Source organism: Nyctereutes procyonoides, unplaced genomic scaffold, assembly GCF_905146905.1.
Source record: "Nyctereutes procyonoides isolate TBG_1078 unplaced genomic scaffold, NYPRO_anot_genome, whole genome shotgun sequence".
Lineage (NCBI taxonomy): Eukaryota > Metazoa > Chordata > Mammalia > Carnivora > Canidae > Nyctereutes > Nyctereutes procyonoides.
In genome coordinates, this window is record NW_026575048.1 from 25,885,912 (window position 1) to 25,898,392 (window position 12,481).

At 39.2% G+C, this 12,481-nt stretch overlaps 1 protein-coding gene across 1 annotated transcript in view; it reads left to right on the forward strand.

The window, feature by feature from the left end:
- TTC27 (tetratricopeptide repeat domain 27) overlaps positions 1–10,711 on the forward strand; it is a 177,449-nt gene extending 166,738 nt beyond the window's left edge. Inside the window, exons 17-20 of the mRNA XM_055327505.1 lie at positions 3,211–3,408; positions 4,699–4,810; positions 8,609–8,709; positions 10,471–10,711. Of these exons, the coding sequence (XP_055183480.1) occupies positions 3,211–3,408; positions 4,699–4,810; positions 8,609–8,709; positions 10,471–10,593 (534 nt within the window). The 3' untranslated portion in view covers positions 10,594–10,711. The remainder of the gene's footprint in view (positions 1–3,210; positions 3,409–4,698; positions 4,811–8,608; positions 8,710–10,470) is intronic.
- Positions 10,712–12,481: the final 1,770 nt, after the last annotated feature.

The window sequence follows — 12,481 nt, forward strand, 5'->3', positions numbered from 1 at the left end:
TATTATTAGAAAGGAAGAAATAATGGGAGTAGGGGGCTGTGCCTTAAAAATGAACACAAGGGACACCTGGGTGGCTCAGCTGTTGAGCGTCTGCCTTCGGCTCAGGGCATGATCCTGGAGTTCTGGGATCGAGTCCCACATCGGGCTTCCTGTGTGGGGCCTGCTTCTACCTCTGCCTGTGTCTCTGCGTCTCTCTCTGTGTCTCTCATGAATAAATAAAATCTTTTAAAAAAAATGAACACAATGAATGTTTGAGAGCAAGATCCAGGACCCAGACTGTGGGTTCAAATCCACTCTGCCTTCCACAGGTGTGTGACTCTGGACAAGTTACTTGACTCCTCTGTGTGTTCATAGAGGCCCTGGCTCTCACGCATGCTCACATGCTCTCTTCGTCTCTGTGTCTCTGTCTCTCATATATGTGTATACACACACACACATATGGAAGTGTTGTCTACCATTATTGTCTTCTCATCGTTTCATCAAAACTCAGTAGTCAAATACCACTGTTATTCAAAACCCTTCTCGGTGCCTTACTTGCTAGGGGACCCACAGAAAGTACATTTTGCCTCTCTTGCCTGAGTTTATTTGCAAAGTGGGGAGAGTAAAGTACCTGCCTGCTAGGGTCATTGTGAGAACCAAATGAGATCAGGTTGGTCATGTGCTCAGCACAGGGCTTGGCACACAGTGATGCTCACAGTGGCGGTAGCGGGAGAGGGGGGGCGCAGTATTGAGGGCTGCTACCATGGCAGGGGATTCTGTTTTTCTTTAGGTCTCTTTTGAACCAGAAGGAAATTTAGGGGCACATGGCAAGTGCGCTAACAATGAGGGTTTTGCTGTTCACTTCTGATGAAGTAAGGAAGTTGAGGATCAGTGGTCATTTTCGGTTTATATTGCTTTCCAGTTTTGAAGTTCTTTACATATATGCTAATTCCTTGATACAACAATTCTGTGATGTAGTAGATAGAACTGTCCTCCCTCATCACTGCTGTTTACCAGTATTGTAGTCCCCATATTTACAGCAGATTTTAGCAATTCTATAGATTTTCCTCTTCACTCTTGATCTAGCTGTTCATGAGTATTTGGTGTTTTAGGTAGATGCTGTGTCCGGTACTTTGCACTTAAAGTTCTTTGTCCTTTAATATATGTCCAAAGTTACTGTTTTGTAGTCAGTCTGGAAACTAGAATGTGACTTTTCTCACTAGCTAGTGGGATGAAAATGGTGATATTAGCCAGTAAATTATAAAATTAATGTTTTTTTTAAAAATAATTCTGCTACCATTCTAAGACCACTTTTTAAGATTACAAATTAACTCCATTTGTTAATGTATTTTAATTACTCTGTTCCCTTTAGTGTGTGAGGCTTTCTTAATTGCAGAAAATAACTTTTTAAAAGAAGTTTTATTAAAATACAGTCTACATATAGAAAAGTAATACATAAACATAAGAATTTACATGAAGAGAACACACCTGAACTTGAGTGAGATCATTGCCCATTCTGCCAAAGCCCCTACCAGCCCCATTTTAGTCACTAACCCCCTCCTCATGCACACCAAGGAGATAATGTGAAAGTAAAATCTGATAAGTGAATGTTTATGTTGCCTTCATTTTTTGTTTCATCTTCACCAATTTTTAAATGTGTTTATTCTTGCCTTTTCTCTATTTTTAAATTAAAATTTTATTTTATGAAAATAATATACACACATATACAAGTGAAATAGTAGTCAAAGGCTTATAACAAAATATAGCAATTTCCTGCTTTACTCCTTTATAGTCCTAAAGATCCTGCTCCCCAAGCAAGTATGTAATATTTAGTGTTTCTTTTGCCATTTGCACATTTCCATATTTCATAACATAAATATATACTGCTACTTTTTATTAACCAAATTTAGGTATTATCTGTTGACTCCTTTGCTTATATTAATAAGCAAAGACTTAACTCCTTTATGTCAAAATCCCTGTTACTTTCTTAATTTTTTAAAGGATATATATTTTTTAAAATTTTATTTTATTTGTTTATTTGAGAGAGAGAGCACAAGAACACAAGCAGTGAGGATGAGCAGAAGGGGAGGGAGAGGGAGAGAGCTGACTGAGCATGGAGCTCAATGTGGGGCTCGATCTCATGACCTCCTGAGATCATGATCTGAGTCAAAACCAAGAGTCAAATACTCAACCAACTGAGCTACCCAGGCACCCCAACTAGTTTCTTATCTTCCCAGTATATTTACAGTAAATTTTTTGGTTAAATGAATATTATCTATTAATATTCTATATGTATACATATAATATTCAGAATGAGTATTACAGACTACTATGGGGTCTTTTTTTGCTTTTTACAATGTTAATAATTGTCTTGGTTTTCATGTTTTTTTCTCTCTTTGTAAACCTCTTGTCTGAAATCATAGTGTCTCCTGCCTTTTTTCTTGCTTTGGCTCTGGATACAGTCACTAACCCTTTGTAATTGCTAAATCTGGTGGAGTCTTTCATCCCTAAACTTTGGTAGCTGCGCTCTTCTTGTTACTTCCTCCGTCCTTGGTTTCCATGACCTCACTTTATCTCATCTTTCTGAGAACTCCTTTTTAGTCTTGCTTATGCCTAGTCCCCTCTTTATCTTCCCTTAAGTGTAACGCTTCTTAGGATCTGTAATCTGATTTTTATCCAACAGAGTCTCTTTAGGCAATATCTGCCATGGCCATGAATGACTTCTATGATCTGTTCCTCCTTATAGAACTTTCTTCTAAGTTCATTTACCTGGCCATTGAACATACAAATAGAGAGTATGAAGATATTTGTCGTTGCTTCCACTCTTGTTCAAGGTCCCAGCTGCATGTGACATATACATTCTCTTGTCCACTTTTATTGCTGTAATTAGGACCCTGAGTCTGAGCTTAAATGTAAAAGGTACAGGTGTAAATCAGATCACTCAGAGCACTCAGAATGAGAAGAGAGACTTCAGAATGAGAAGAGAGAAGCATCAAGCCTGTAAAAGAAGAACCCTGCAAGAAGCCTTAAAAGGGAGCCCATGGGAATCAGCATGTGATTCTAGATAGTGGTTTGGGATGGCTTGATGTTTATTTTTAAAAAGAGTAAAGGTGATATTCCAGTATATCTCAAGGTTTTTCACCATCTCTGTCATTGATGATGGTAGCCCTTTGTTTTTTGTTTTTTGTTTTTTTTTTTCTAGCTTACCACTTTGTTCTGTGCTTTTTTAAGGTCCTTAAAATTCTGGTCAGGGCAGTGGTTGACGGGATGACTGATCGAAGTGGAGATGTTGCAACTGGCCTCAAAGGAAAGCTGCAGGAGTTACTTGGCAGAGTGACTTCAAGAGTGACAAATGATGGAGAAATCTGGAGGCTGTATGCTGAAGTGTATGGAAATGGGCAGAGCGAAAAGCCTGATGAAAATGAAAAGGTAAGTCCTCTTTTGGTTCTCCTGGTTGCTTGCCTTTTGTTTGAATTATGTGTAGTGGATTTGCTTCTTTGATGGTTGGAGGAAGAGTTAAATAGCTTGAAAGGGAAGATTGATATACTCAGGTTTTCCATTTTGATTCAGAATCTTTAACATAAGCACTTTGAATTGTGGGCAGGTTAAGACTTGTAAGCATTTATCTTTTTTCTTTCCATGAATTTTTCTTACATAATTGTTCTCTGTTTCCTGCAAAAGGGTCCCTCCTGCTCCCCCACTGGAGCTGCAGCAAGCAGCTGTTCACATTATTTACCCTCAGCCCTTTCCATAGTCTCCTTGCTCAAGACTCAGGTGGAGGGGCCCAGGAACAAAAGAGGGTTTAGATCTGAGATAGGGGCCATGGAAGGGAAAAAGAAAAAGGAACTAGATAAGAATATTGAAGGAAAGCTTTTACGTCTAAACACAAAATGCTTTACAGAGGTTGTCCTGCCCCTTTCTCAAAAGTGCTTTAGAACACCAGTTATACCCAAGTTATGCCTTGGGCCTCTTATCTTAGAACTCAAAGGAGCCCCCAGAGTTTCCAAGGTTGAAATAATTGTTTTCTGTTCTTTTCAAAACATCCACAACAAATCAAATGTACTCCTGTGTGAGTTTGGAATTTGCTGCAGTACAGCTAATCTGTGGGATTCCTAGCCATCTCTCCCTCCTCACTCCACCCAGCTGGCTTCTACTGTTGCTTGTCAGCCCAGAGAACACATACACACACGTATGCACACACTCCTACTTTGTCTTTCCATTTCTTATTGAATTATGTGCTCTCACCTATATGGAGTCAGGGGTAGTCTGAATTCTCTGATCTGTGACTTCTCCCTCAAGAATCTGCAGGATGGGGCTGTAAAGAGTGTTTTAAACTTCCATGAGTGTATACACCTATCGATAATTCTGTAGGCGTCACCAAGTTCATGCCTCATTCTCTAAACCAGGCTCTTCGGCTAGTGGCTATAAAGCTGAGGAAAGGTGTGTGCACTTCTTCTAGGTTTCCAAAGCTGGCATTTCTGGTTTTCTGTTTGGAGGGAAGTGTTTCTATCCAGATACATCCATTTGATTGCTTTTAATTGCTTATTGCTGTTGGGTGTGCATCTGTACCCCTTCTTTGACGAGAATAATAAAGACTGGGCTGCATAACACAGATGTTCGTTTTTCAAGTTAGAATTAGTTCCATATGGCTTCCAGGAAGCAGAGTTTGAAATGTGAATTCTACTTGTTATTCTGAACATTGTTCTCTTTTGTCCTTAGGCATTCCAGTATCTCTCTAAGGCATACAAGTGTGACACACAGTCCAGTTCTTGGGAGAAAGATATGACATCATTTAAGGAAGTGGTTCAGAGAGCCTTAGGACTTGCGCATGGTATTTGATGTGATGTTCAATATCTCTGCCATGTATTAATGTGTTTTTACTGAAAACGTATTTGTTAAAAGTGTGAAGTTCCATTACAAATAATTTCAGATTATTTCCTTATATGTAAACTGTCATATTTAATGCGGCAAATCTTTATAAGACCAACTACTATGTAGAAAGCACTTTGGAGCAATATGAGCAAATAGAGGCTGGAGTGGTATGTATGAAGGGTAAAGGCTTAAATACCATTGGAATAAGTGATGGTTATTAGGAGCTTTACAGCTGTGTCTAACCTTCAAATACACAGAATCTGTTTGTGCTGATGATGTTATATTAAGGAAGTTTGTTAACATTTCCTGACTCAGTCTTTCTTTATAAATGAAAATATTTATTCTCAGAAATATATAGATTACTGAAATGCATAGCAATGTACAAAAAGCTATGGCATATGCAAAAGAAATAAAAAAATATAATCCTATCCCTGCCTGTGGGAAATTTAGTGGGTGGTATTTGAGGGGACAGATAACCTTACATAAAAGGTTGCATGCCTGTTGGGTATATTCCAGATAAAGGCCCATTTTCATTATTTGCATTAATAAAAAATATACCAGTTAAATTTAATAAGGCATTTTTATATTTAGAATTGAATATGGATGTGTGATGCCCTGTGAATGCAGTTCAAATAAAATACTGAAGCCACAGTGTTAAAGAATTGAATCACGGAGACTAGGAACCTCTCCCAAAGTCCTCCTCTAACTTTTTGGGCAACTAATAGTTATAGTAATTGGGGAGCCACAGGCCATAAAAAGAGCAGACCCTTGAAATCAGAGAGATCTAAACTTTAGACAGGCCATAAAAAGAGCAGACCCTTGAAATCAGAGAGATCTAAACTTTAGAACCAGTCTGCCACCTAGTTGGCTGGGTGGCGTTGGGTAGATGACTTAACTCAAGTCCAAAAATGGGGGTAATGCCTACCTTCTTGTTAGGAAGAGTAAGTGAAAATATATTTAAACACTTAACAGTATCTTGCACACTGTTAAAATGTGAACCCCTGACCTTCTCACCCCAAGCCTGTTCCTTCTGCAGTAGAGGAGCTCAGCTGTTTGATAAGGCATTCAAAACTAAAAAGAGAAAAAAATGAAGAACAGGGTAAAGCTTAACGTGTCTCTAAAGAAGTCACAGAATATTCAAACAATTTAGAAATGGGCTTACTAGTAGTTGATAATTCAACTTGTGGTCTTTGATATCATTGACAAAAAGGTTACAAATATCCAATTATCTGGGCCGCCTACCCCTTGACAGACTGGTAGGCAGGCTGAACTCTGTCTAGCTGAAATTCAGAGTGGACCACATGGAGGTTATTGCTGATAGACCCATGGAATGTGGCTCCAGTTCCTGTGCTTGGGCTGGCTTCACAGTGGGTGGGCTCCGATGGAGTTCAGGCCTGATGCCTTTGACCTTTGTGGATGTAGTACCATGTTTGAGGAAACCCATACCCAGGTGTATTATGTACATAATTATAGCAAGGTGCAATCTCCTTGGAAGAGTTTATCTTATCTACTTCAGATTGCCAACCCTAAATATTTCTCTGAACAGCTGGCTTTGTAACAGGCAAAGCCAAGATACTTTCTGTAATCACTCACTGATGCTATTAAACCTGTCAGATATAAGTGCACAGGTTAAAGTAATGAGTAATGCAGGAAGAAAATCTTCATTTTGTATTTTCAAGTTGTTTTTAAACTGTTTTGGGCATCATTTTTTTTCATCAGGGCAATCCTGGGAGAAAAACAAAAATGTTTTAAGTTCCCTTTGACTTTAATGAATTTGGTATTCCTACAACATTTTAAGCATATTTGAGTGGATGTTCAGCTTTAGTTTCTGGTGATATTTTAGGTTTATGAAGATAAATCTTTACCTCTTCTTTGTTGTTTTTGTATACCAGTGGTCAATTGAGGAACAAACTGGGTTTTCTCTGTTATTCTATTCTCTGTTTTATCTTTCTCCCCAAAACTGTTGTCTACCTCACTCAATTCCGAGAATGGAAATACAACATTTAAAAAAAAATGTCCACACATACACACATCTCCTGGGCAAAAGCTGGCTCCGTCTTTGCCATCCAGGAACTTTCAAAATAATAGTTATATGTTTTAAGGACAGTCTGCCCTCTGGAGGAAGCACTGCTATATTGGATTTCCTGATCTTTTGAAACAGCATTTTCTCTCCCTTTCCAGAGCCCTCTCTACCTTTGTCTCTAGTGCTTTTTGGAAACGGGGTCTAATAGTGTTTTTGTCTTTTTGCCGTATTTTGTTTTTGTTTTTGTTTTTTCGTTTTTTTCCAGAATGAAAATAAGGATTTAAAAAAAGAATCACAGCCGTTTATGATATTTTCCTAGGTATTTAACAGCCCCATTGCTTCAGCCATGATAGTTACAACTTTCTTCTCCTAAAGGGGCACAGACATAATCCTCTCAGTTCACTCTGCCCTTCAAAATAAGTTGAATGTTGTTGATTATCATGCCTTCTTCAACCCTTAGCTGAGAAATGTCAAAGTCGAATAATTACTTTGAAATGAGAATGTCAAAGTTGGTTCTCACCAACCGTGGAGATATTAATTAATGATAAGACAATTTTGCCAGGCACAGGCAGTCTTCATCAATGGAGGAGAATTTACGTGCAAGGAAGGACTCCTCTATTTCCCATTCCTGATCTAGGGCACTATGTGACTTTCATCGTTGCCCTCTTGAGTGTAGTTTTATTTTTATTTTTTTAAAGATTTATTTATTTATTCATTCAGAGAGAGCAAAGAGAGAGGCAGAGACACAGGCAGAGGGAGAAGCAGGCTCCACGCAGGAAGCCCAATGTGGGACTCTATCTTGGGTCTCCAGGATCACACCCCAGGCTGCACGCGGCGCTAAACCGCTGCGCCACCGGGGCTGCCCTTGAGTGTAGTTTTAAAATAGGATCTGGTTATTGGTCTGTTTTGTGGCAAGCATAATTTAGAAGGACAAAAACAAGAGCAAACCAGCAAAGAGATATCAGACATTGCATTTTTACAGAATTTTTACAAGCTTTTCACTTGTTCTTATAAAGCATTAATAGCCAGGCCTTCTGCTTGGGAGGATTATACCCTCTCAATCATTTCATGTTTTAGGAAGGTGGACTCCTGGGCATGCTGGAGACAGTTGTCATGCATGTATGACTTTGTTCTCTCCTGCTCCTTGCTGATGCCAGGCATGGCTCAGCAACCTGAGAGCTCAGTTGTGGTCACCATTGAATCAAGCATAAAGATTATTGAAGTCACTTCTTCCAGGAAAGGAAAACCTGAGTGTGAAAATGCAGCTAGAATTGAGCTGTAAATACTTGGCATGTTGCTTCCCTGGGCTGGTGTCATGGGCAACTGAGCCCCCATTAGGGACTTGGTATCCTGGGAAGCTACACCAAAGATGTGCTACATTTGGTTTTGCCCTCTGTAGGCACCTTTTGTCTTTTTGCCTAATTTCATGTGTGTGTGTGTGTGTGTGTGTGTGTGTGTGTGTGTGTGTGTGTGTGTGTGTGTTTAGGGTCTCTTCCCAATGATCTGTAACTTAGCAAAAATCAGCCATTTTCCTAAAAATTCTCCATTTAGTAATAAGTGTGAAGAAGGATAATGGGGGGAATTATGCACATAATTACTGTCCTTTTGCCAAAATAAAAATTTTCCATGTAGGACTATTTCTGAAGTCTGTACTATAAAATCTGAATTATTAAGTACTTGTAAATTATCATTACCAGTATCTAATGCATGTTTTCCCCCATATTGATTTTTCAGTGGCTATAAAACACAGTAAAAACAAATCCAGTCCTCAGGAGGCTGTACAGGTGCTTTCTTCAGTTCGACTCAATTTACAGGGCTTGTTATCTAAAGCAAAGGTGAGAGTGAAATGTGAATTAATTAGAAGTGTCATAAGAAAAAAAGGACCTCTAGCATGAGCTGACTGCTCTTCAATCTTCTTTTATATCAGGGGTGATTTTAGGCCCACAGTATGTTTTAAAGATTTTATCTACTTGAGAGAGTGAGCACAGGAGGTGGCCAGGAAGGGGCAGAGGGGGAGGGAGAAACAGACTCCCCACCGAGCAGGGAGCCTGACACGGGGCTCAATCCCAGGACCCTGAGATCATGACCTGAACTGAAGGCAGAGGCTTAACTAACTGAGCCACCCGGGCACCCCAAGAGAGAATCCCTGAGGGTTTGGAGCCTGGACTATCTACCTGTGGCAGGTCAGGTGTGGGGCCGAACCTAGGAAATCGGTCTAGTCCCATGTGGGTTATATCTCTGGAAGCAGACTATAAAGGAATATAGTTTCTAACACCATTCCTTAGTTTATAGGGGAGAGACATAGGCAGAGGGAGAAGCAGGCTCCTCATAGGGAGCCTGATGTGGGACTCAATCCCAGGTCCTGGGATCACACCTTGAGCTAAAGCAGATACTCAACGGCTGAGTCACCCAGGCATCCCCACACTGCAACAGTTCTTATGTCATTCCCTTATGAAGTGCTGTACACAGTGTGACTATATAGTAATGTGACAAATCTTTACTAAACGTTGATAAAGTTGTGTGTTCAAGTGAATGCTCTTGGCTCCAAAAATCATTGTGTGAAACTCTAAGCTTATCTCAGTGATTATACCATCACTCAAAACATCTTTGGGACTCCCTTTTTAAAATAACCATCAGCACACTTGTCACAAGCTGTCATCTGTGGTAGTAATGGTAAACAAGTCATCTAGTCAGGTTTGATGAAAAAGGTAGATAGTGGGAGACCTGGGTGGCTCAGTCAGTTAAGCGTCAGCATGGAATCTGCTTGAGATTCTTTCCCTCCGCCCCTCCTCCCCAAACCCTTGGCTCACACTCGTGCGTGCTCTCTCTCTCTCAAATAAAAATTTAAAAGTATAATTAAAAAAAGAAAAAGGTAGATAGTATGCTGAGTAAATTACATTTCTGATCAACACGGCAGACACATACACACACACATACAATGTGGTTGTAAAATCCTAAAGCTAATATTCTTGGGTGCCCATCCTGGCTCAGCAGATAGTTCCAAATAGGCTTTCCAAAATGTCTCAGCTATGGGACTTTATTGAAGTATGTTGTAATGTGCGTCTGTGGGCAATTCCTTTTACAGGAAGAGGGCACATTTATTTTTATTTTAATATGCTGGGCTTCTTTGCTTTTACCAATCTGATCATCTTTGTGGCCTCTGAGTCCTAAGCCATAATTAATTTTCAAATAATTAGCTTAAAAGGGGTATGATTTGTATGAGCTTGAATATAAAATATATTTGTGTTGCTTGTATACACAACAAATAGATTTGTTTTGTTTGGATGAAAAATGTCCGTCGTTCATCCTGAAACCATCAAAATGAAATGAACAACCAGTATTCAGGGTAACCATTTTGAAGACTCATTTTGAAGAGCTTATTTGAATTTACAAGTTCAGGCATGTTGTTTAATGCCGGGTTTAATTTTGCAGCTTGCACATTTCCAGGGTGGTGAACAGAACAAACACTAGCCAATGCTACTACCATGTGGTCATACTAGATTCAGGGAACTTTAATAATTCTATCCTCTGTACCTATTTTATTTTAAAGAGATTGTCATTGTTTTGAGAGTTCTGCTTTTTTCTTCATGTTGCAGCAACTTTTTACAGATGTGGCCAGTGGAGAAATTTCCAGGGAGTTAGCTGATGAAACAGCAACTATGGACGCCCTAGTCATAGAGCTGCAAGGCCTAAGCAACCAATTTCGAAACCAGTACTGACCATCCTGCTGGGAACAGTTTTGGAAAAGGAGCTTTCACCTTCTGAATTTCTCTTATACCTGTGTGTCTAAAGCACAAGATAATTGATTTTTTAAATAAACTTCTCTTTAATGGCTAACGTTTATGTTTTGTGACATGTTTGGGTTTTCCGAAGTACATTAAGAGTTCCCTGTTTCGGGGGATCCCTGGGTGGCGCAGCGGTTTGGCGCCTGCCTTTGGCCCAGGGCGCGATCCTGGAGACCCGGGATCGAGTCCCACATCGGGCTCCCAGTGCATGGAGCCTGCTTCTCCCTCTGCCTGTGTCTCTGCCTCTCTCTCCCTCTCTGTGTGACTATCATAAATAAATAAAAAATTAAAAAAAAAAAAGAGTTCCCTGTTTCTTTAGGCTTAGTCACAATTGAATCTAGTATATTTATATTATTCTGTACTCTGTGCTATGGTATTTCTGTACAAAGAACAAAAAAATTAGAATTTTCTTTTCAGTGTAGGGTTTATTCTCTCTCAGCCTAGAATGAATTAGATCATCCTTTGGAAAAATTTAGTCTATAGCAGGAAAAAAAGTCACATACTACAAGTCTGTGGAATCATTAGATCGGCTGCTTTATTATCCAAAAATGATAAAAGGGTAGATTGAATGACAAAAACCTTTTTCCTTCTTGAGATTTTTGTATGTGTGTCAGAATGATTCAGGCTTGGCTAAATAAGAAATGTGGGCATGCTTTAGCTTCTAAATCAAGAAAAAAAATGACCTACTCCAAATTTTGACTGAGCCATTTAGCCACTAGTAACCAGACTGACCCTCTTCATTTTGTATACTGCCAGCCCTAATGACAGTTGTTTAATAAGGTTATTATGAGTGAAGACAGCCATAAATGGTGCCATGTTACAAAAATGCCAGAGTAAAATGCTTTCTTAGTAATGTCTGTGGAAACATATTGAAGGCAGCAGCTGAGCTTAATAATCTTACTACAAAAGTCATAGTGAGGAATTCTCAGTCCTGGCTTGGGTTGCTGAATTTTGGGTCCCATGCATAAGTCATTTGACCCTTGTTTTTTATCTCTGCTCTTATTTATAAAATGTGAATAATTTCTACCCCTTCTTTGCAAGTTTCAGCTGCCATTAGAAATTTACAAATGCATACTCCACAATACAAGTATTCTGAACATTAGAAAAACAATCTTTAAAAACTTTCATGGATGGATTTTAGTCATGAATGCTTACCGGCGCTTTTCCTTTCCTCAACCATTTGCTTCTCTTTTCTAGTACACTAGTACACTAGTCTTTTTTTTTAATTTTATTTTATAAATTAATTTTTATTGGTGTTCAATTTACCAACATACAGAATAACACCCAGTGCTCATCCCGTCAAGTGTACCCCTCAGTGCCCGTCATCTAGTACACTAGTCTTAAAAAAATGTTGATGTCTGCCTCAAAACAGTTACTTTTAAAGGAGACATAGTAACTATGAGCAAGACCAGTAAAGGGAACTAGTAGCCTGAGTTCACGTTAAATATCCATTCAAATCTTTTACAGAAGCTGTTGGAGAGTAGGTGGGTAAATGGATGGATGGATGGATGGATAGATGGTTGGATGGAGTGAGGTTTTAAGATAAACTATCAGTACCCAGCTGTGATCCCCAGTTGATCAACAAATACTTGGAAGGTCAAAGATTTCGGGAATTAAATGGAAAATTGAAGAAGAATTTCCAAGTGTTAGAAGTTTTTAGTTGTCAGTTTGTTTTCCTTTGACTTCCAGGTAGAAAGACATGGGTGAGTGTGAGTTGTCACAAACCAAGTCACAAAAGAATCATCTTCCAGGCATGTTTGCAAATGCCATGTTGAATCAAGGTCTCCAGGATTATGCCCTACACCCTCTTTTATCTTGTAAT